A 24,490-nucleotide genomic window follows, 5' to 3' on the forward strand; every position below is an offset into this window, starting at 1 on the left:
GTGATTTATGAAATTATATTTACACAAGGTTTTGGGGAGGGGAATAATGCTCATAAAGTCACCAGTTTGCTGCCATGTAGATCATTACCTGATTTCTTCCTCATAGCCACAAATGGAATGAGAGCAAGCCAAAGAACTTGCGAGAAGTCAGGTAGGAAATGCGATGGGTAAAAATGTGAAATTCCATCCTAGCAATGAGAAGACACTGAGCTGGCACTCCAGAGCCTGGCTTGCTTCCCCGGGTCTGCTCCTCAACTGGGCAAGACCCAAACGTCCTCACAGAGCTTCAGTCTCTGCGTCCACAGAATAAGGCTGGTGAAGGAGAACTTTACAATCTCCACCAGTAGAAACAAGCCATGGTTCCTAATCTACAATATTTCAATCCAAACTCAGTAGGGATGACAAAAGCTTTTAAGAGAAAATTAAAGTGTGAATGGGCTTCTTTGCTTTACAGCTTTTTCCTTAAAACATGATTAAAGAGATAACCGTGGCTTTCATCAGATTCAATTAGTAATTGTATCATAAGCTTAGGAAATAAAAAAGAGAATAAGGCATAATTAACCTTAATCTATTGATTTCTTTTTATTTTAACGTAAGTCTCTATTTACGAGAGGAGACTAATTAAAACCACCAGAGAGTGTTCACACAGGAATTGGTGGCAGAAGAATCACTGTATGTGATCATAGATATAATGGGTAAAAAAAATAAAAATGAAAGAAAAGTGTCATCTTTTTAATGAAGGTAATCTATGCTTTACATGTCAGCTTGTTAGGAGTCATTTTACAATCCAGAAATCAAGAAAAGGATTACATGCACTGTTTTGACACTGACTCCTCTTGCTCATAGCTTGATGAAGACCTAGTTGATGGGATGCCATTGTTAATCTCATTTTCTTCCTTTTGTGTCTATGTTATTAATAGCTCTGTCAGTGCTGATGCTAATATGGAGACAGAACAAAAAACTCCCAATTTTAATAGTTTGGAGGCGAGTAAGAAATGCAGTTGAGTGGTTAGAATACCAACCTTAGAGTCACCTACCTTGACTTCTCCATTACTCACCTATTCTAAAATGACATGTCACATTTCAATGTGTCCATTTATCCATTTATAAGACACTTGGCTTTAAGTGCTTTTTAAGCTCTTTTGTGAAAAATGCTAGAATAGTGTGTGATGATAATGTCTTAACCACCTCTTTTCATCACTTTTAACTCTAGTTCTTCCTTTAAGTCTTAAATCTCATCTCTGTGGAACTGGTACCGTTAAACCACAAACCACAGTTACGTTCTTAGAGATAACACCTATTAGTGATCATTTATTTTGTGCCAATCACTGTGCTAATAATGTTAATTACATTGTTACTTTTTATTCTCAAACGATGAATAAGGGTAACAGTTTCTTCATTTTACAAAAGAAATGGGGCTTGAAGAGTTTAAGGAACCTGTCCAAGATCACATGACAAGTAAATTTCAAAGCTAGGACTTTTACAAGGCTTATTTGATCCCCCAATTATTTTGTCTTTTGAAATTCCTTCTGAGAATTCGTATAGAAGTTGGGCTTGATGCTTACAATACAGCATTTAATTACATAGTTATTTATGTTTCTCTCTAGATATTTTGGGCATATGTATTTCTTGCTGTAGTTGACATCTGTCATTCAATAAACCTAAAATCAATGTGTGGAAGAGGAGGAAGGAGAGGAGGAATGGTGAAAGAGAAGGAAAGAGAGAGGAAGGAAGGAAGGAAGGAAGGAAGGAAGGAAGGAAGGAAGGGAGGGAAGGAGGGAGGGAAGGAGGAAGAAAGGGGAGAAGGAAGGAAGAAAGAAAGGAAGGGTGGAAAAAAAGAAAAAGAAAGAAGGAAAGAAAGAAACTACTCTTGCTATGAGAATAAGATGTGGGGGTTTAGGTCCTGTCCACCACATCCACCAACCTAAGGCACTGATACAAAACTAACATAGGGCAAAATACAAGTTACGGGCATCCATTTTTAATGTAACAAATCTCAGAAAAGACAATATGGCTCTGGAGCCTGCCACGGTGACAGTGTCTTCTTGATCTGGCCACTTCCTGATTATGACAGAAGCAGCAGCTCTCTTGGGTGGCAAACTTTGTAGTGTGCCTCTCAGAGTAATTCCTACAAGCTTAGCTAGGTATCTGTCTTCAGACTCCCAATAATTCTGAGTTCTCTTTAACTCATATTATATTCCTCTCTGATTAAATTAGCTAGCATGGATTTGATTATCTGCAAATAACTCTGATCAATAACTTGTCAAATTAATTTCAGTTCCTGTGTTAAATATTGCTGTGGGGGTGCCTGGGTGGCTCGGTCAGTTAAGCGTCTGCCTTCGGCTCAGGCCATGATCCCAGGGTCCTGGGATCGAGCCCCTCATTGAGCTCCCTACTTTAGCGGGGAATCTGCTTCCCCCTCCCCCGACCCTCCCTCTAACATATGCTCTCTCGCGCTCTCAAATAAATAATAAAAATATTGCTGTGTAATAAATTACTCCAAAATGTAATGGCTTAAAACAATAAGGATTTATTAACTCCAGTTTCTGTGGGTCAAGAGTATGGGCATGACTTAGATGGGTCCTCTGTTTCATGGTCTCTCACAGGGTTGCAGTCAAGTTGTTGATCCAAGGGTCTGAGGTCTCATCCAAAGCTTAGCTGGGGAAAGGATCCTCTTTTAAGCTTCCTTAGTGGTTGCTGGAAGCATCCAATTTTTTGAGGGCTATTGAAATAAAGGCCTCGCTGGTTGTAGGCTGACTGCTGCTCTAGCTTCCTTACCACATGGGTCTCTGTAGATGGTATCTTGCTTCATCATGATGTTCAAGCCAAGAAGGTAAGGAAGCCAGTCTGCTAGCAAGACAGAAGCCAGGGTCTTTTGTAACCTAATTATGGAAGAGACTCCCGGTTACCTTTGCCAAATTCTGTAGTAATCAAATCACATAGAAGGGTGGGGATTACACAAGGACTTAAATATCAGAAGGCAGATAGTATGATTAATTTTGTGCCAACTTGGGGCGCCTGGGTGGCTCAGTCGTTAGGCGTCTGCCTTCGGCTCAGGGCGTGATCCCAGAGTTCTGGAATCAAGCCCCACATCAGGCTCCTCAGCTGGGAGCCTGCTTCTTCCTCTCCCTCTCCCCCTGCCTGTGTTCCTTCTCTTGCCGGCTGTCTCTCTCTCTGTCGAATAAATAAATAAAATCTTAAAAAAAATTTTTTTGTGTCAACTTGGCTAGACTACAAGACCCAGATATTTGGTCAAACACCAGCTTACAAGCCACTATGAAAGTATTTTTTGAGATGAGATCAATATTTAAATCAGTAGACTTTGAGTAAAACACACTAACCTCCATAATATGGGTGGATCTTATTCAATCAGTTGAAGATCTTAAGACAAAAAGCCTGTAGTCTCCCACAGGGAAGAATATGTATAGATAGTCTTGATATCTTCTAGATAGTGCCTTTAGACTATCTCTGGATTCTAGTTATAACATCAACTCTTTCCTGGGTCTCCAGCCTGCCAGCCTGCCCTGAAAATTTCTGACTTGCCAGCTTCCATAATCACATGAGTCAATTCCATCAAATAAAATTCTTTCTTTATATTTCCACAACCTATTAGTTCTGTTTCTCTAGACAACACTGACTAATATAGTCAGCTTCATTAGAGGACATTTTAGAAGTCTGCCTTCTACAGTTCCAAAAGGAAAATTATAGCGTTTTATGTTAGACAACACTCCCCTACCAAAATAATTAATTTCTTAATAGATTTTATTTATTTATTCATGGGGGGCAGTGCAGAGAGAGAAGCAGGCTCCCCACTGAGCAGGGAGCCTGACATGGGAGTCAATCCCAGGACCCTGGGATCATGACCTGAGCCGAAGGCAGATGCTTACCCACCTGAGCCACCCAAGTGCCCCTTCACTTCCAAAATTATTTAAAATGTATTCAAGGAAACATTTTAGAGCAGGAAGGGGCCTTAGAGTTCATCGAGTCTAATCTATCACCTTATAGAGGTGGAAAATGAGATTCGGATAGTATAAGGACTTATTCAACATTATTTAGGAACAAAGCTGGGGCAAGAACTCCATTTTCTCTCACAATGCTCTTACCACTGACCCCTGAATTATCCCAAGTTGAAGGCTAAGAATTGCACTGGTGGCCTGAAGACTGATTATAGTGAAGGAAACTCTTCATGGGCAGATGAACTCTTGGTCAGCAAGCTTGCTCTTCCCTGAAGTTGCTATTCCCATAAGTGGGTAATGGTTTTGTGCTGGTGCTTCCTCAACTTCCAAATCAGATCCCTTACTGATCAATGGCACACACAGCCAAGACAGCAGGCTGGGGTCATGGATGCTGCCAGTGGCTCTGGAACACAGCAAAAATAACCGGCCATATGGGGATTAAACCCCTGACCTTGGCCTCATTAGTGCTGAGCTCGAACCAACTGTTAGACATGTATTGTATTGTTTGTCTTTAAAGCTATCTTTGAATCTGCTCTATTACTTTCTCATTAACATCTGGTGGCTGGGAACAATTTAATTGATTTCTATAGTGCTTTTTATCAGTACAGAATGTTGATGAGTGAGTATACAAAAAATTAAACTTGCATTTTAATAATATTTAAGTTAAAATGGACCCCCCCTCAAAACCAAAACCCAAAAAACATCCTGAAATAGGCATTAGGCAAACAAGAGCCACTGTGATAGATTTTCTTGTTCACTGTTGTCTACACGTGATGGGAAATCTCGGGCTAAATTGTCAAACATTGCAGTCAACCTGAGTGTTCATGATTTGAGGCAATTTGTGGAGATTAAAATCTTGGGTGTTCTAATGCACATCAACAATAAATCCTGTTGCTTCTTCTTGTCCAGCCCAGTAAAAATCAATGCTTTTAGGTAAGGAGTGTTGATAACAAATTATTTTTGAGCAGTTATTTTAAAAGGACATTCGAGCTCAAGTGAGAGTTTGACTTAAAGTCATTTAATCAAGGATATTAAATTAAAGGATCACTCTGCCCTGGTGTGATGGGTTGCAGAAGGAAGGAAAATGAACATTAACATGCATTATGCCAGGTGCTTAACGGGTCTTATAACATTTGATCCTCACTACAAACCAAGAGGCAGACATTTTTAGCCACATTCTATTGCTTAGGAAATTTAGGGTCAGAGAAGTTCAATAACATTTTCAAGGACACACATTTCTCAGCCGCCTGGGGAGCAGGAATAAAATTCGAGTCTATTAACTGCATTGCCCATCTCAACTTCTTTCTGCTATGTTCTCTGTATCATTAGATTATATTTAGCATATATATTATAAGGTCAGATTCTTTATCCTCCTATCTTCCCCTCCTCTTCACTTCTTATCTCCCAAAAGCACTCTGCCACTCACCTGTCTCCTGCCTTCTCTACTCTTGTGTATACACACATTCATACCCCCCCCCCACACACACACACACTGCTGGCAGAGGGGCCAAAGGACAAGATTAGTATTTGGGAAGCCAGAACTCCAGTCTTGACTCCATCTGTCTCTCCATACAAGTCACTAATCTCAGCTTCCTCATTGGGTAACACACCTGTTCCCTATTGTCTTGTTTCCTACAAGTATATAATTAAATGTTTATCATTAAGTATTTTTATACTTTAATATCTATACTTCCTTAAGTGGAGTATGATATCATCTAGTTACTTTGATGCCTCAATACCACCAGCAGTTTCAAGCCTCTCATCCTGCCCTGTTCCAATACAGAAACCATTACTAGCCTCATATGGCTATTGAGCAATTGATAGATGGCTGGTGTGACTGAGGAACTAAATTTTAATTTAACTTAATTTTAATTTAGAAACTGAAGCTGAGTACAAAATACACAATCTATGATTTCACTAGGATTAGGTTTCACTTCACCACTGACACTTCAGCATCTGACTCAAGATATATAAAATACAGACTAAAGTCTTAGTTTAAAAATAAGAATGTAAAATGTCTCATTAACATTTTGTATTAATTACATTGTTTCTTCTTAAAGTTTTTTTTATTGTGACTACTAGAAAATCTAAAATTATATCTGTGGATTGCATTATATTTCTACTGGATGGGGTTACTCTAATCCCTTCTTACTGATACAGTAGATCCAGATAGGGCCTAGGTAGATGTGTCTTCAGGTGATCCTGAAGCCCAGCTGCTCTTGAGAACAACTGCCAAAAGTGTGGCAAAGTCTTTTTTATAGCAGCTCTTTTGTTTGTGATTTATTTTTTTTAAGGTTTTTTATTTATTTGCAAGAGATGGAGAGAGAGAGAGCGTGAGTAGGGGGAGAAGCAGAGGGAGAGGGAATGAGAGAATCTCAAGCAGACTCTATCATGGGGCTCGATCTCATGACCCTGAGATCCTGACCTGAGCCCAAATCAAGAGTTGGATGCTTAACTGACTGAACCACCCAGGTACCCCTGTGATTTAATTCTTAATGTAATAGTATTAGTCTTTTTTTTTTTTATTCCTCTCCAGCTTAACTGGAAAAAATCAAAAGTCTTACTTTATCACTACTTTATTAGACCCAAATATTACAGAAGACTTGTAACTCACTTTTTTTTTTGTATTTTAAACATTTTGCTTTTATTAGAATACTCTTTTTTTATTATTATGCTATGTTAGTCACCATACAGTACATCATTAGTTTTTGATGTATTGTTCCATGATTCATGATTTGTGTATAACACCCAGTGCTCATGACAACACGTGCCCTCCTTCATACCCATCACCGTGTAGTTCACTTTAAATGTTAGGATAATACTGTAAGCCTGTGGTAAAACGCAAATTATTTTCTACTGAGACAAAGGACAGCCACCTTCAGAAAGCTAGCCATCCTCCCTGTCCACTGCAGAGGAGTTCCAGAGGTGAAAGGGCACAGCTTTTGTTTTGTTTTTTGAGGATGGTAATGCCAATTATAATCAGTATGAAAAGTCTCAGAAGGAAGGATAGCGGACATAGTAGATTAACACTAAACATCTCCTCACCTTCCTTCTGGTGTACCTTCATTTATCAGGGGCCAAAAAGCTAAAAACCACATTCTACAAGTTTCCTAAAGCCTGGAGAACAAATATAATTTGAGTCTGGCAGAATATGAGCATCTGTGTGACATTTGAAAGGTGGGATGTGACGCGGAGGCCACCATCCAGTAGCTATGAGTGAAATTCCATTTATCCTAATATATCTAAAATATTCCCATTTCAACAATTAATGTAAAAACTGTAAAAAAAAATGTAATAAGCTGTTTTATGCTTTTTTCGTGGGAAGTCTTGAAACTATGGCATGTATTTTAACCCTACTGCATTCACATTTGGACTAGCCCTTTTTCAAGCACTCAATTGCCACTTGTGTTTGTAACTTCATAGTTCTAGGGGTCAGTAAACTTCTTCTATGAAAAGCCAGATAGAAATATATTAGGCTCTGGGGGTCAGAGACAATTTCTACAGCACAGTCTTCTTTACTTTTGCTTTTGTTTTTAAGCAAATCTTTTAAATGCAAAAGCAGCTCTTAGCTCTTGGGCCATAAAATACAGGCCCCTCAGGCTACAGTTTGCAGCCCTTCTCAAGGTTCTTTCCTTCCATGCTAAATCCTTCCTGCATGTGGACAGGAAGAGGATCAATCAAGAGGAGATTGTCTTCCTGCAATAGAACTCAGCTGAACCTATACAGGGGACTGTTCTCATTCTACAGAGAAGGACACCGAGGTCTAGAGAATTTTAGCAAAATTCCCAGGTCAAATAGCTCATAAGTGGCAGACCCAGAATGAGAACTCTTATTTGCCCAACTCCAAAGCTCATGCTTTTCAACACTGCATCATACATACTTCATTATTTTTTTTTAAATTTTTTATTTAAATTCAATTAGCCAACATATAGTACATCATTAGTTTCAGATGCGGTGTTCAATAATTTATCAGTTGCCTATAACACCCAGTGCTCATCAACATCACATGCCCTCCTTATTGCCCATCACCTAGTTACCCCGTCCCCCCAATCTCCCCTGCAGCAACCCTCAGTTTTTTTCTTATAGTTAAGAGTCTCTCATGGTTTGTCTCCCCCTCTGATGACTTCCCCTTCAGTTTTCCCTCCCTTCCCTTATGATCCTCTGTCTTTTCTTATATTCCACATATGAGTAAAACCATATAATTGTCTTTCTCTGACTTATTTCACTTAGCATAATACCCCCCAATTCCATCCACGCCAATGTAAATGGTAAGTATTCATCCTTTCCGATGGCTGCGTAATATTCCATTGTATAAATGAACCACATCTTCTTTATCCATTTATCTGTCGATGGACATCCTGGCTCTTTCCACAGTTTGCCTATTGTGGACATTGCTGGGGTGCAGTTGCCCCTTCGGATCACTACACTTGTATCTTTGGGATAAATACCCAGTCGTGCAATTGCTGGGTCATAGGTAGCTCTATTTTTAACTTCTTGAGGAACCTCCATACCATTTTCCAGAGTGGCTGTACCAGCTTGCATTCCCATCAATGGTGTAAGAAGGCTCCCCTTACTCCTCGTCCTTGCCAACATTTGTTGTCTCCTGTCTTGCTAATTTTAGCCATTCTGACTGGTGTAAGGTAGTATCTCATTGTGGTTTTGATTTGTATTTCCCTGATACCAAGTGATGTGGAGCATTTTTTCGTGTGTCTGTTGGCTATTTGTATGTCTTCTTTGGAGAAATGTCTGTTCAATACATGCTTCATTATTAAGACTTTCTTTAGCTTGATTAATGGAACTTCACTGATCCATTCATTTAGCTTACAAATATTTATTGAATGAATATTTGTGCAACATATAAATAATAGGGACATTTCCCCTACCCCACATGAAAGCTCATTTTTGAAAAGGCTCAAATTTCTTGCCAATTTAATTTGTGGGTTACAAAATGCAAGCAAAAATTGACAACTATTTGCTTACTTCAGTCAATACAGATGGCAAACCAGATAATTCAGGACTGATCCAGGTAACCCCCAACTGGCAGAGGTACAAACATTTTATGTTCTCACTCTATTTCTAAATCAAGATACTTTATTAGCTTCAGACATAATAAAGAAGTAATAAAATAGGTACAGACTCAAGCCATAATGGCCTATACTTTAACTAATATAATAACAAAGTAGTCAATTCTTAGTTAGACTAGTATATTAGCATAGTTTCTTTCAGCATATTTACTTAGTTGCACAATTATTCACTCCAAAACACTCTTCATACTTTTTTTTTTTTTGGTCAGTAGCCCTCCAAAACTCTCTGGCTTTGCTAAGATATAAGTGGATCACTTACTATTCTTCTTGTATTTTAAATTGATTTATCCTTGGATGGACTCTCCATTACCAATCCCTCCTAGAACTACAATTAAAATGGAAGCTAGATATTTCAGATGTTTCTCATTTAAAATCCCAAAATATGGAATAGACGTCTTTCCAAAGAAGACATGAAGATGGCCAACAGACACATGAAAATATGCTCAACATCACTCATCATCAGTGAAATTCAAATCAAAATCACAATAAGATATCATCTCACAGCAGTCAGAATGGGTGGTCTCAAAAGGACAAGAAATAACAATTGCTGGCGAGGATGTGCAGAAAAGGGATTCCTCCTGCACTGTTAGGAGGAATGTAAATTGGTACAGCCAGTGTGGAAAACAGTATGTAGGTTCCCCAAAAAAACTGAAAATAGAAATACCATGAGATCTAGTAATTCCCTTTCTGGGTATTTACCCAAAGAACATGAAAACACGAATTCAAAAGGATACATGTGTACCTATGTTTACTGTAGCATTGTTTATAATAGACAAGATGTGAAAATAACCTAAGTGACCATCAATAAATGGATAAAGAAGATGTGTTACATATACACACAATGGAATATTACACAGCCATAAAAAGAACAAAATCTTGACATTTGTAACAACGATACACCAGAAGATTTTTATGCTAAGTGAACTAAGTCAGACAGAAAGACAAATGCCATATGATTTTACTGATATGTGGAATCTAGAAAACCAAGCAAACAGACAAACAGAGACTCATAAATATAAAAAACAAACTGGTGGTTACCAGAGGGGAAGGGGGAAGGGGATAGACAAAATAGGTGAAGAGGAGTAAGAGGTGTACACTTCCAGTTATAAAATAAGTTGCAGGGATGAAAAGTAGAACATAGGGAATATGGTCAATAATACTGTAATAACTTTGTGTGGTGATAGATGGTAACTATACTTATCATGGTGAACATATCATAATGTAGATAATCGTCAAATCACTATGTTGTGCACCTGAAACTGATTGTATATGTAAACTGTACTTCAATTTTTTTTTTAATTTTAAAAATCCCCAAATAAACTTCTTCCCTTTAATACCTACTCAACCCTTAAATGAGAAGTTGATCGATACTGGATAATCTCTTCTGGGAGTCTGGATTATCCTATAATCATCTATATAATTCCATGCCTTGCTTAAAACAGTGTTTTCTACATCACAAAACTCCTAATAAATATGAATAAATAAAACGTGTTTAAGGGAAGCCAGGATGCCTCTCTCATTTTGATTTTTCTTTTCTTTTCTTTTCTTTTTTTTTTTTTTTTAGAGAGGGAGAGGGAGCAGGGTTGGGGGAGGGGCACAGGGAAAGGGAGAGAGAGAATCTTAAGCAGGCTCCATGCTGAGTGTGGAGCCTGATGAGGCGCTCGATATCACAACCCTGAGATCATTACCTGAGCTGAAATCAAGAGTTGGACGCTTAACTGACTGAGCCACCCAGGTGCCTTTGATTTTTCTTTTCAATTCATGTAACAAATGCTATTATTTTTAGTATGGGCTATTAATTTCCACTGGAACAACCAGATATGCTGTCTGGTTGCTCCTAAAGAACCTGAGTATGAGAGCATCTCTCCTCCCTCAGAAGGTTACAGATACATTTGTGTTGAGGACTGGGAGCTTGAGATATAACTCCATGAACTTTTGGGGTGTTTTTATAGTATTTCTAGAACACGAATCCTGAAAGAATAATTTTTTTCTGATAGTGTCAAGACTAGTCCAAAACTTTTTTCCCCCCTTAAATCGGGGGGGAAAAAAAGGAAGTAAGAATACTAGGAGGAAAAAATGATCCATTCTTCAGAGGCTCAGAGGGAAAGTTCTAAATCACTAAATGTCATTTTATTAAAAGACTGATTTTATTTTATCTAAGCCATGGAATCATTTTTATAAGGAATAAAATGTCAGTGGTAATTTGAAAGGACTGGTACAATTTAACAATTAATAGAATCAGCGGTTGAACTGGTTGCCTTTCAAAAGTGTATACACACACACACAATTTATGCTTGTATGTGTGCATAAACTTTTAAATTAAATATGGAGACATATATATCTATATACATGATATGCATGTATATATACATATATATGTGTGTGTTGTATATATACATGGAGAGAGTTGTAGCAAACTTAAATCATGTTTTCATTATTCTCATCTACTTTGCAATGTAAGAAGTTTGATAAAAATTCTAGTAGACTGCTTGGCCATGAACTTGTTTATTTTTCATGCATATTTATTAAACTAACACATTTAAGGAAATATCTTCAGGCTCTTCAGCCTATTCAATTTTTCTTCTTAATTATAGAGTAAAAATGCTTACAAACATTTTGCAATGTCAATTGAGAGTCTTCATGTAAGTCTCACTCTCTCACATTAATATGTAAATGTATTGCTTCCTCTTCTGCATATCTGTCAACATCAACATCTTCATGGATATTGAAAAGAGTATAGATTGATGGAAGAGTTTCCACTACACTAAATTTTTTGGGATTATTTTTACTTACTGAGACTTATTATTGAACTTGGTTGTTAACTAATATGACATTGCTTACAACTCTAAAAAAAGAAGTTTTCAAAGAATGTCCCCAAGGAATAGAATAGGTAGGTATGAAGGTAGGTATAAAACTTGAAGGTACTTTTCTGGATTTGAATCCTGGGTCACCCTTTTTTAATTGGAAAGTTATATAACCTTTCTACACATTTTTTTTAAGATTTTATTTATTTATTTGAGAGAGAGAACACAGAGAGAGACAGAGAGGGAGAAGCAGGCTCCCCGCTGAACAGGGAGTCTGATGCAGGGCTCAATCCCAGGACCCTAGGGTCATGATGTGAGCCGAAGGCAGATGCTTACTGACTAAGCCACCCAGACACCCCCTTTCTCCACATTTCTAAACTTCTCTAAAGTTATTGTGAGGATCAACACAAATGTCATATATAACATCACCTAGTACAGTGCCTTATAAAGAAGGAATCAGATATTAATCTTTGTGTTGTCATTGGGGAAAAGTATGATTGCAAGGGTAAGAGATGGCATCTAAATCTCTAAGTACAGGGAAACTCTTTGTTTGTAGCAAACATGGGATATTTTGTATTGTACTAAGCCACAATAGAAGCAAAATCAGTATGTTAGAGTGGGATTAACTTCAATACAGCACAATCAACTAAGAGAACAGCGAGCACTGTTAAACAAGGACAGAGCCAATTTTGCAGAGCACCAAGAACTCTCTGCCTCTAGTAATTATAAAGATAATTCAAAAAAAAAACTATCTGCATTTGCATTCTAGTAAGACTTGTGTTTTCTAAGCTCATGGTGCGTGTCCATAAATTTAAGGAGCAGCTTAGTAAAGTGGTTAGCATGAATTTTAAAACCTCCACTGGTGTGTTGCAGTTGACACTGGGAATAATGAACAAATAAATATTCAGGCATTGTAAGCCTGTTATTAAACCACTGGTAGCTCGAAAATGACCACAGTAGGAGCATTTACACCAAGGCAATTGGCAAATGCTACAAATCTGGGGTTCTCTCCACCCATTCCAAAGACCTCATTTGCCAATACACTACTGATGAACCACTGAGGCAGACCCATATATCTTTAACTGCCAGCTTTACCACTTCACGGTTTAGAGCCTTTAGCAAGTTATTTTACTTTCTCTCCTGTAGTTTCCTAATCTCAAAAAAGATATAATTAGTTCCTTGTCTTAAGGTTGCTTTGAGATTAACTGAGTTAACTTAGGTAATCACCTAATACATACTTTATAAATGGTGGTTTATATTCATAAGGTAAAATCATGAAAGAGACAGCAACGAAGAGAAGCTCAGACACCAAAAGTAAATGAAGAACTTTCTGAGAACAGTGGTTTTTGCTGTATTGAGAGGTATCATGAAGCAAGTGATTCTAAATATACAGAGAAGCAATCCACTCAACTCGAGGCTTCACTCACCATGAAGAGATTGCCGTGTGCTTTTCCACTCTCTCCAAAGGGTGAACTAAGAGAACCAGTCCCAACAGAGGTGTTTTCTTGGTTAGTTTGTTGCTCTGGGACGGGCTCATATAAGCTGTCCATGGAGCCTTCCTGCAATAAAAGAGATTCATGAGGCAAAAATAATAAAATGATATTTTCCTTGAAAAGTCTTTTTTTTTCAAAAGTCTTTCTTATTTTAGAAAAATAAGATTTAAAAAAAAAGTCTTTCTTATTTTAGAAAGAGAGAGCACACAAGCAGAGGGAGGGGGAGAGGGAGAGAATCCCAAGCAGACTCCCCACTGAGCGGGAGGCTGGATGCTGGGCTCCATTTCATGACCCCAAGATCATGACCTGAGCTGAAATCAAGAAACGGCTGCCCACCGACCAAGCCACCCAGGCGCCCCTCCTTGAAAAGTCTTCTAACCTAGCTACCCACTTTTGTAAAGTACCCTATCTAAGTCATCTGGGGCACAGAGATGAAGAGTTACTGGTACATCAGTTTTCAAAAGTGAACAAGGTGGTAAAGAAAGGCATTCTCACTACTCACTACAGAGCCAGAAATTCAAACAAGACTCAAGTGTTGGGGAGCAACACACAAAATGAGGCAGTTTCTCAAGAAGTATGATGAAGACATCCAGTTCAAGGCACTGCTAACTAAAGGCCGACATGGACAGCAAAAACTGTGCTGGGCATCGGGTCACAAGTTTTAGATACACATATCCCTCTAATTAGTCCTACATCCTTGCAGGAGGAACACTATCTGTTGTACTTCAGCTTCCTCAACTGTGTGCAGCAGCTCATCCGCGTTACAGAGGAACTGGCAAGATAAAATGAATACACAGGATATGCTTTCAAATGCAAACCGAGGGTTTCAGAGGGGGGGGGGGATAGGGGGATGGGTTGGCCCAGTGATGGGTATTAAGGAGGACACTTATTGCACAGAGCGCTGAGTGTTACATGCAAACAATGAACCATGGAAAACTACATCAAAAACTAATGATGTACTGTATGGTGACTAACATAACATAATAAAATTTAAAAAAAAAGAAAAAGTATTTCACAAGTACAATAAAGGCATTAAACATTAATGTTTACAATATTTACATTAATAGTATGATTTACTTGTTTTTATTCTTTTAAAGAATAATGAATCTTAAAATGTATGGGTTTGCATTTAAAACCATTGTGAACTATACTGTATATTTTCTTTGTGTTTGGGAAGCCAACTTACTAACTGAACTGACTTGTTATATTTTCTCCTTTTGAGATAGGATTGGTCTAGTTGTAGAAACAATCTTAAGGGAGAGAGGTATATACTTAGTATGTGGAAAATTTCTATAGTGATGCTGATAATGGTCTCATTAATATAAAAGGTCTGTTGGATTATGAAAAAGTTTTCTTGCTTGAAACAATGAATAAAAAAGTATAGTGTTGTGCTGAAAATGTTCTCATCTTTCAAAATGATATTTAGTAAGATATAAGCTAAGATTGAATTGCAGTTTCATCATCTACTTTGGAATTTTCAACTAAAATGCTCTACAGTTTCATATTTTAAAGATTATTTATCTATCTATCTATCTATCTGACAGAGAGAGAGAGAGGGAGCACAGCATGGGGAGGGGCAGAAGGAGAGGGAGAAGCAGGATCTCCACTGAGCAGGGAGCCCAATGCAGGGCTTGATCCCAGGACCCCAGGATCATGACCTGTGCCAAAGGCAGATGTCTAACGACTGAGCCACCAAGGTGCCCCTGCAGTTTCGTATTTTAAACAACCTCTGCTCAAAACACATGGCAAATTATTGGGGAAATGAAAAAGACTAAGTCACATATGCTCTGAGGTACCTAACCGTGTAGGGAGACTGAAAATCTAACTGAAACACAATATGGTGAGTGAATGTAAAGCTTTGGACCTGTTAGGTGCCCAACCACAAACAGGCAGTATTGACCAGATCTTGGGCTCTGTGGGGTAATGTGCAGTAGACATCATTCACATAAAGCAACTCCATGCTGAAATCCAGGGGCTACAGCAACACTCAGAGTTAGAAAAAGTAGGCTGAGAAAACCTCCTTCCAATAGCTGCTGGAGCTCTTGCTTCTAGGAAGGTGTAGGCCAGAAAAACGAAATTTATCATCATAGCAAGCAAAATGGGATCTGAGACAAGCAAGCAGCCAGCTAGTGCAGTGACTGAACCAGTTATACAACAATTTGGGATAAGATCCCTGGACCAGCAATGGAAGTCTTCGCTCTAAACTGGAGCCTCAGAAAGACTTGAGGTCTCTGCCTCAAGATGGAGATGGAGAAAGGTGAAGAGGGCAGAGAGGAAAGAAAAAGAGAGGGAGGAGGGTGTAGGTTGTGGGGAGAGGAGGGTGTGGGAAAGGCATTGAGAGAGACAGGGAGAGAGAGAGAAAAGACTTTTATCATTCAACATTAACCAAAACACATGAAGGGATTAAATGCTGAGAAAGAGAGCCAAATGAACTGACAATCTGAAAATAAAACCACTTCATTCCAGATAAAATTAAAATAAAAATGGATGGAGAAATAATTTAAGAAAGAATGTGATCTTTGTAGAGCAAAAATGAAAAAGTAATACCCAACTGTAAATAATCTATGATGAAACCAAACAGGCAGAAATGAAACAAGTATCATTAAAGAGCAACAAAAAATAAACAATTACAACATCTTGAAAATGAGTAATATAATCAAAGAAATTTATGTTAAACAATAAAAAATTTGGATTAACTTTTAGATCTCTGAAAAAAATTAGAAAATACTGAAGAGTCTACCCATAGTGCAGCATATAAGGATAAATAGAAAACACACGGAACATTTTAGGTAGAAGAGTGGAAGGTATATTAAGATGTTACAATATAAGATTAATAGGAATTCTAGAAAAATAAAATGACAGACTTTCCTTCTCAATTCAAAAAAAAACTACAGACCAATCTTACTTATGAAATTGTTTTAAGAAATTCCAAATGAGATGTACACATTTAAATTTAATTAAATTTAGTAGTCTGCGTAAAAATACACCATGGTCAATCAGCATTTAATATGGGAATATAAGGATGTTTCAACATTTAGATGTCTTCTTAAAATATTAAAGAGAAAAATTATTATATCAATAATCTTAGCAAACTGGGAAAAGACAGGACTTCCTTAACCTCAGTAGGATTATTTATCAAAAGCCTCCGGAATGGTGACTAACATAATAAAAAAACATTAAAAAAAAAAAAAAGCCTCCGGAAGACTCAATTAAGAGTAACAACATGAATGTGAGAAAGCAGTTTAGGGTGCCTGCCATTACAGCATTCTTACTCGTCACTGTGACAGAAGAGAGAAAAAGTTGAGAATGAAATAATCACTAAAGAAGAGGAAATCTTACAGATTATCTGTACGGGAAATCTAAGAAAAACTCAGACTAGCAGAATTTTTTAAATTCAGCAAAATTATTTGCTTGCAATATCAATATCAGCAAGTCAATAATGCATCTATAAATCAGCAGAAACAAATTAAGAACAAATAATCACAACAGCAACCAAGATTCTTAGACCCCTAGCAATAAATCTAGTAAAAGATTGCATGAATTTTACAGAGCAAATTACAAAATATCTTAGTAGCCCATAAAAGAAAACTTGAATAAATGAAAAGCTACACATGTTTGGGGATGGGAGGAGTCAACTCCATAATTAAGTCAATTTCCCCTAAAGATGATGTGAGATTAAATCCATTTTTTAAAAAATCCCATCAAAGATTTTCATATTATTTGAAATTTACCTAGAAGTACAAAGATTTAAAAAGTCCAAATTTTGAAGAAGGACAAGGAGAGGATATTCTGCTGAGTAAGCATTAGAATTACCCTAACAGGTATATAAAAGAACAGGTGTAAGGAAAGGGGTAGAGATAAACCAAAGGGATAGAATAGAGTCCAAATAAAATAGAGGCAGCATTATTACAAATCACTGAAGAAATGGTGCAGGGATAATTGATTTGTAACCTTACTGGGTTACAAAGTCATGTTAAACTCAGTAACTATATGATGAGCTCAACAAGAAAATCATCCTGCTTCTAATGAGCAAGTCTACTAAAAGCCTTATCACAATGTAAAATTATAAGAAAAATTCTGGAGTCAGAGTGGCATACATAAAAGGATATCCCTGCCTGCCTTTTGAAAGATAGACCCCATTTCGAGTTTATAGAACCAAAATAATAGCAATCACCTTTAATGGATTATTTATAGGATCCTTGGTTCAGAATGGGTAGTTCATTAAGTTTGCTTTATATTTCTCTTAAAAACCCCATTTACTAAAAGATTTACAGTTTCCTCCTACACTTAAATAAGAGAGTGTTTAACTCTTTCTCTGGCTTTCTTTAGTGGTAATCTTTACGTGATGCTTAATATTTAAAACCACCTCCTTCCTACAGAATTAAAGATCAGTGTATAAATATAAATATACAGCTTTACTTTTTAATTCTGAAATCGTTCTTGCCACTAAATCGGTGATTTTTATTCTCTTTATCTTAAATGCCTGTCCCATATGTTCACATTCCTACAGGCACAGATAAAATATGTTTTGAATTATGTACAAATTCCTGGCGAAAGCTGTAACCCCACCCCTTTTTCACAGCTCATAACAGCACAGTAGGGTGTCACAACACCCTGATTGAGAGCCCAAAGCTAAACGATTTTATTTATTTACCCCACAGGAAGAAATAAAAAGCACCTAAAATAGTTCTGGTTTTTTTCCAAGTACCTTGTGGACATTTTATTATGAAAGCAATTAATTTTGACAAACTTTGGAATGCTTGAACAAAATATTTCAGTGTTCATGATGGTTCCGTCTAATCAAATATGTTTCCAAACAAGGAAGTGTTTAAGGACAACTTTAAAACATGGAAAAGAGTTGCAGTCAGATTGAGTCCACGAGGAATGGTGTTGAACCAATCCTTTTGGAGTGTGTGCTCCTTTCCCAATATTACAGAGAAAGACAATGATGCTCATTAGATGGTTAGATGTCTTCCACAGCAGGATAACAAACCTATGCCACACTATGCTGAGCCCTGCTATGTTATAGAAATATTAGCATACTGATTATAGAGCCCTTCAGAGTGATTTCCGAACGCAGTCATCTCTGCTGCTACACTGCCTATTTCCATGGGAAGTATATTCCTATAAACCACATATAGCTCTTTTAGATCGACTAGAAAAGAATGCATAATACCGCTTAAATCACCTGAAATGGGATTTCTCCAGTCAGATTTATATGGCACAAAGCAAAGTTGAGCACCAGCAATTATTTTGTAAATTGGGACTGTATAGGCAATCAGAACTCAATGATTCAGCTTGCCACAACTCACAACTGCATTTTATTTTTCAAGATGCTCCAAGATTAAATCCCTTATCATGGCTTAAAATGCCTCCTGTTTAGGTATTACAAACTATGTCAGCACCATCTCTAGCACTTATGTTAATCTTATTTGCAATTTGGAAAGAAAACAGACATCAAAGTAAACCATTTTATTTTCATAAATGACAGGGATCTCCCATCCACATCTTAAAAAACCAATGAATAGGCATAATGTCCTTCTGTAAACACAGAAATGAATAAAATTATTTTTGAAATCCATTTTTAGCATTGGCAGATGGTCACAGTTGCAGGTTAGAGTTTTAAAGTATTTCCAGATCTATGACTACCTGCTAACTTTCACTGATCTACTTCAGGCTAAACTAAAAAAAAAAAAAAAGGAAAAAAAAGTAATAATGTAAAAAAGAATTTGAGAAGTGCTTATACCCTGAATGAGCACAACTGCAGGACTGGAATAATGTATTGTACGTCACATTTACACGACTGTCTAACTCAGAAAGCTGCCTCCATGGTAGTTTAAAAAGCCAACAGTAAACAGAATTCATTACCAAACAATAAAGAAGAAATTTTGATTCCTAGGATGTTTCAAAGCAAAGCAAGTAACCCAAATGCAGCATATTTTGCAAAATTTTTCTCATATTTATAATAGAAGAAAATAGTTCCTCAAAAATACCATTTACATATCATTCTTAGAAATTCAGCATCAAAATGTTAAATAAATAGTAATTGGTTTAGATAAATGTGTTTTTGTTGTTGTTGCTAAATTACTTGCCTCTAAATAGAGTGGGCTTAAGTGCTTTAATTAAAACATCCTTATCCTCTTTCTGATGTGGACTTTTTTATGAGACCCTAAATGTATTAATTAATCACCACACAGGAAGTTTAGGGTATCCCCTAATTCCATGCCTTCTAATCGATACAATAAAATAAAAATGAGGCTATCAATGATGCATGTAAAGAAACTCACCAGTGAAAAGCAGAAAAGATTCATTTTGGTGGGCTTCAGTGCCTTGTTGCTCTGCCTGAGAGACTGTGATCACCCCTTGTAGCTCTCTCTTGCCTTCACAGCTGTTTGGGCGGTTCTCATGGGAGATTATTACAGAGTAAAATCCCTGCCATAATCCAGGGGATTCAGAGACCAGGATCAAATAAGATAGGTCTTTATTGAACAAACAATTTTCTAAATTAATGAGGAAGCCTGACTAATAAAATGAGAGAAGGGGACGTACCATGTTCTGTGTAAACAGATTTTGAAGGTGGCAATAATATTACTAAAATCTGAAGGAAAACTGCAGTGAAAAAAATCATAGACCTAGCTAACTAAATTGAAAAGATGAAGCAAACCTTGAAAAAAAAGACCATCCTTCAATATAAAAGTAACACCTTCCCTTCAAAGGTGGTAGGTCAAGGCTGTGTCCCATGTGTGCTTCTCCATCTCCATCTCTCAATTTCCTTCCATTAATTAAAAAAAAAAGTTGGATCTTTTATGTGACAAGATACTAAAATAAGTACTTTTTATGGGGGTAAAATAGAGATAAAAAAATTTACCACTGTAACTATTTAAAAATGTACAGCTTTGTGGCATTAAGTATAGTCACATTGTCATTAACCATCACCACCATTCATCTCCAGAATACTTTCATCTTGGGAAAGTGAAACTCTGGACATAGTAAAAAATAACATCCCACCAGCCCCTGGCATCCACCATTCCACTTTCTGTCTCTATGAATTTCACTCTTCTACTAGGTACCTCATATAAGTAAAATCTTACAATACTTATCCTTTGGTGACTGGCTTATTTCTCTTAGCATAATGTCTTCGAGGCTCACCCATGTTGTAGTATATGTCAGAATTTCCATCTTTTTTAAGACTTTGAATATTCATGTATATACCACATTTTGCTTATCCATTCATCTGTTGATGGACACTTGGGTTGCTTCTACCTTTTGGCTTTTGTAAATAATGCTGCGATAAACAAGGCTGTACAAATCTCTATTTGCGTCCTTGCTTTCAATTCTTTTGAGTACGTATCCAGAGATGGAATGCTGAAAAGTTCAATTTTCGTCTTGGAAATATGTTGCTTCTTCAGCTGGTCCTGGACTTAATTTTCCTTTAAATAACATTTGTTTCTAATATCCTCAGAAAAGGCATCTACAGTTGTCCCCTGTTCTTTAATTAGGAAAGCCTGGAGAATTACATTGGCACCTTCTGCTTTTAGAGTGTTGTGAGTTAGCAATGCTTTGAATTCCAAATAACAGACTACATATCTGAAGATGCTTCCTCAGGAAGAGTTACTCTTCTCATATAAGTATTAGTCTGTGCGTTGACAACAGCTGGTATTGATGCAAAGGGTCAGTGAGGTTAGTCATGGTCACTTTCTACCATTCCCCTGCCTTCCCTTCATGTTCTGAAGACAGAGACAGAACCTCAAAGCATGAAGTCCTCACACAGTTGCTTTCAAATCAAAAAAGTACATCATTGGCACCATCATTAAGCAGCCTTCCATGTTTGGCTGCCTTCTATTATTTTTTCCAATGGCTGCCACAGCACCCCTGTAAGTTTCTCCATTTCTCCATGCTTTCCCAAATTAGTACTTTAGGGGAGTATTATTTACAGTGTATTCTGAGAAGATATGATATTAAAATTTAATCAAAATTGAAACCAGAGGAGACTAGAACTTTGAGTTTCTTTTAGGAACTATAATATTATCTCAACTCCGAATATTTAAAAAAATTGATGATGAGCTTTTCATACGTACTCAAAAGTGGAGTTCGCTAATCCCTCCATATTCCCACACCTACGTTCAAAAATTATCAAGATATTACAACAGTTGCTAAATCTATCCCATTTTATCCTTATCATTTTTCCTTCCTGCGCAAGTGTTTGAAACTCCAGACATCATGTCATTTCACTCCTACACACTTCACTTTGTATCTCTAAAAATTTTTTGACATTTTCTTAGATAATCAGAGTTGCCATTGCTACACTTTAAAATTACTCCTTGATAACTTCAAATACCTCCCCATGTCATTCCCCCCACAGAGAGATGGAGTCTATTTCTCCTCTTTGAATGTGGGCTGAAGCTGTGACTACACTGATAAATGGAATATAGAAGAGATACGACCGTGCTACATCTAAGCTTAGCCTATAAGAGGCCTGCCAGAGGACAGCCACAATAGCTGTCCTATTGTGAGGAGGCCCAAGCAGCACATGAAGAAACCTCCATGAGGGAACATAAAGTGTTCTAGCAACAGCTCCAGTTGCTCTGAAAGTTGATGACAAACACCGACATGCTAGGCCTGTGAGTGAGGTCATCCTGGAAATAAGTCCTCAAGTCCCAGAAGAGCCACCCTTGTTGTGGCGATGGGGCAGAGAAGCATCCCCGAAAGACCTGACCTGACTGCAAAATTGTGAGAAAACAAATTGTTTTAAGCCACTAAGTGGTCTGCTATGTGCCAAGATAGCCAAAGCATTTTCCATAATTAAATGCCTTAATAATCTTAAGAAGAAGAAGAAGAAAAGGATCTTTTCTTTCATTTGCTCCATTTGAATCAAGATCCAAATAAAAAAGGACCACATGTCACTTTTGGGTATCATGTCTCTTAAGTCTCTTTAGTCTAGAACTTCTCTTTCTTTTCTTTTCTTCCTGTCTGTCTTTCTCTCTTCCTTGCTACTAAAATGTTGCCATCGGCAGACTCTGAAGATAATACTGTAGTATCTAACTTTTTAAATCTTTGTAAAAATTTGTCTTTCTGTACTTTTCTTCAATTTGAAAACTTCCTGATTCATGTGCCTTGTAGAAGCAATAAAAACAATAAAATATCCTAAGATTCTTTTTGCAAAAGATCTCCAAGGAATTGTACCAGGACACCCACTCCCCAAAGGCCATCACCAATTCAAAGAGGAGATTAGGTCCTTATAGGCACAACAAATGCCCATATTTCCTCCTCTCCTATCCTTCTCTTCTCATATACTGAAAATTACCTATTTTTTATCTATCTCCTCTGCAGGCAGAATTTCTGTATGTTGTAGAGATGACAATTATTTTTCATTCCAACAGGTAGTTATCATGATAGTGTGCAAAGAGCAAAAGCTTTGGACCCAGATCTGCATTTGAATTCAGTAACTTACTATGAAGTCATTGACAAGTCACTTAACTTCTCTGAATTCCAATTTCCACTTCTATAAAAAAGTGATAATAGAATCTGTCTTAAAGTCTTCTTATATGAGTTGATACCAATGTATATAAAGTGAATTCCAGGAAGAATTCAGCAAACTGTTATGAATTAGTTTAGTCGCTCCTTCCAATAAAAGTGCTTACCAAGAGCGGCCACTAAATTTTACTGTCTCACTGAAAAAGAAGGAAGGAAGTGTGTCGTGGCCAAAGTGCATCAGAGCAAAAGCCACAAGATTTGGATTCTGCACCTAGCCTTAGAACTCAGGAAACCTCTAACAAAGCCTTCAAAATTCAAAGGGCTTTCAATTCTTCATCTACAAAACCAAAGAGAGAGAATACGTTTTTCTAAACATTTTTCACATAACAGCACACACAAAAAAGCAAATGGAAGTTTCTTCAAGGCTCCACCAGTCACTTCAAGTTCCAAGGAGATGATATCTCAACACATCCATAGCCCTTCCTGGCATCTCAGCATGTCACCACACGCCAGCTGGGAAGCTCTGATCTGGAGAATTCTAAAGTCTCTCTAGCTCATGATACTCGTGAAAGATATTTCAGAGCAGGGAAAATGGTTAAATTAAAGTGGAGGGAGAGGAAAAAATCCTTCAAGCTATAGAGTAAATCTAATGTTTATATTCAAATCTTGTATACTGCTGCATGAAATTATCCTACAAGACAATTCTGAGACCCCACCATATCTCCAGTGGGCACTTCCTTAAATGAAATTGAAATAATTGCAAATCATACAGTCCTTTTCATTGCAAAGAGGTGTCTTAGCTTAATAAATACACAGTTATTATCTCATCTATTTCTGAAATTTCATAACCAAAGCACAAACATAAAGTAATACATTTTGAAGAGGCATAATTAGAATAGTGGAACATGCAAATACCTACAATTTTGGAAATAATTCACAGAAATTATCTATTCATCTATCATTTCTATTAGCTAGTCAACCAAGATAACATTGTTTCCCCATTTTTAAGCATCCAGTATCAATGAATGAAAGAGGGAGAGAGTGAGAGAGAGAGAGAAGAGGAAAGCGAGAACTCTAACAGTATGTACATTTTGGTTACAGACAATAAGTATCTTACCTTTTCAGGGACTGATTTTCAAGGAAAGTTAGGGAAAGCCATGTTTATTAGATAAAGCTTTACAGAAGTGTGTTGATTTTGCAATGCTGAGACTTCAGTCTTTATTTGGTAAAGGTTTTTAATGCTTCGTAGAATTCGACAAGGAATAAGCTTTTAGAAAGTTCAAAAGATTTGTTTTAGAAAGGAGTGATTTGCAGATATGGTAGAGAAGAGAAACACTTAATAAAGGGTATTCCAGTGGAGGGAGTACATACATGATATGTGTGTGCCTCAATTTCACCCATAAAGCATATGGCCTAGAGTTGGATAATCTAAAGATTCTTCGTTTTTGTTTTTTTTTTCAAATTTCTGTAGAAAACTGCAATGAATGAAAGATGAGTTTAAAACTTTGTAAGCTGGGACTCCTGGGCGACTCAGTCAGTTAAGCGTCTGCGTTTGGGTCAGGTCATGTGCCCAGGGTCCTGGGATGAAGTCCCGCATCAAGCTCCTTGCTCAGCAGGGAGCCTGCTTCTCCCTCTGCCTGCCACTCTCCCTGCTTGTGCTCATTCTCTCTGTCTCTCTG

The 24,490-nt window shown here is 37.3% G+C and overlaps 1 protein-coding gene across 1 annotated transcript in view; it reads right to left on the bottom strand.

The window, feature by feature from the left end:
- Nucleotides 1–24,490, bottom strand: part of SAMSN1 (SAM domain, SH3 domain and nuclear localization signals 1) — a 296,775-nt gene that overhangs the window by 117,564 nt on the left and 154,721 nt on the right. Inside the window, exon 3 of the mRNA XM_045785444.2 lies at nucleotides 13,272–13,403. Within this exon, the coding sequence (XP_045641400.2) occupies nucleotides 13,272–13,403 (132 nt within the window). The remainder of the gene's footprint in view (nucleotides 1–13,271; nucleotides 13,404–24,490) is intronic.

The sequence above is a fragment of the Ursus americanus genome, chromosome 4, assembly GCF_024610735.1.
Source record: "Ursus americanus isolate L20-20 chromosome 4, mUrsAme1.1.p, whole genome shotgun sequence".
NCBI lineage: Eukaryota > Metazoa > Chordata > Mammalia > Carnivora > Ursidae > Ursus > Ursus americanus.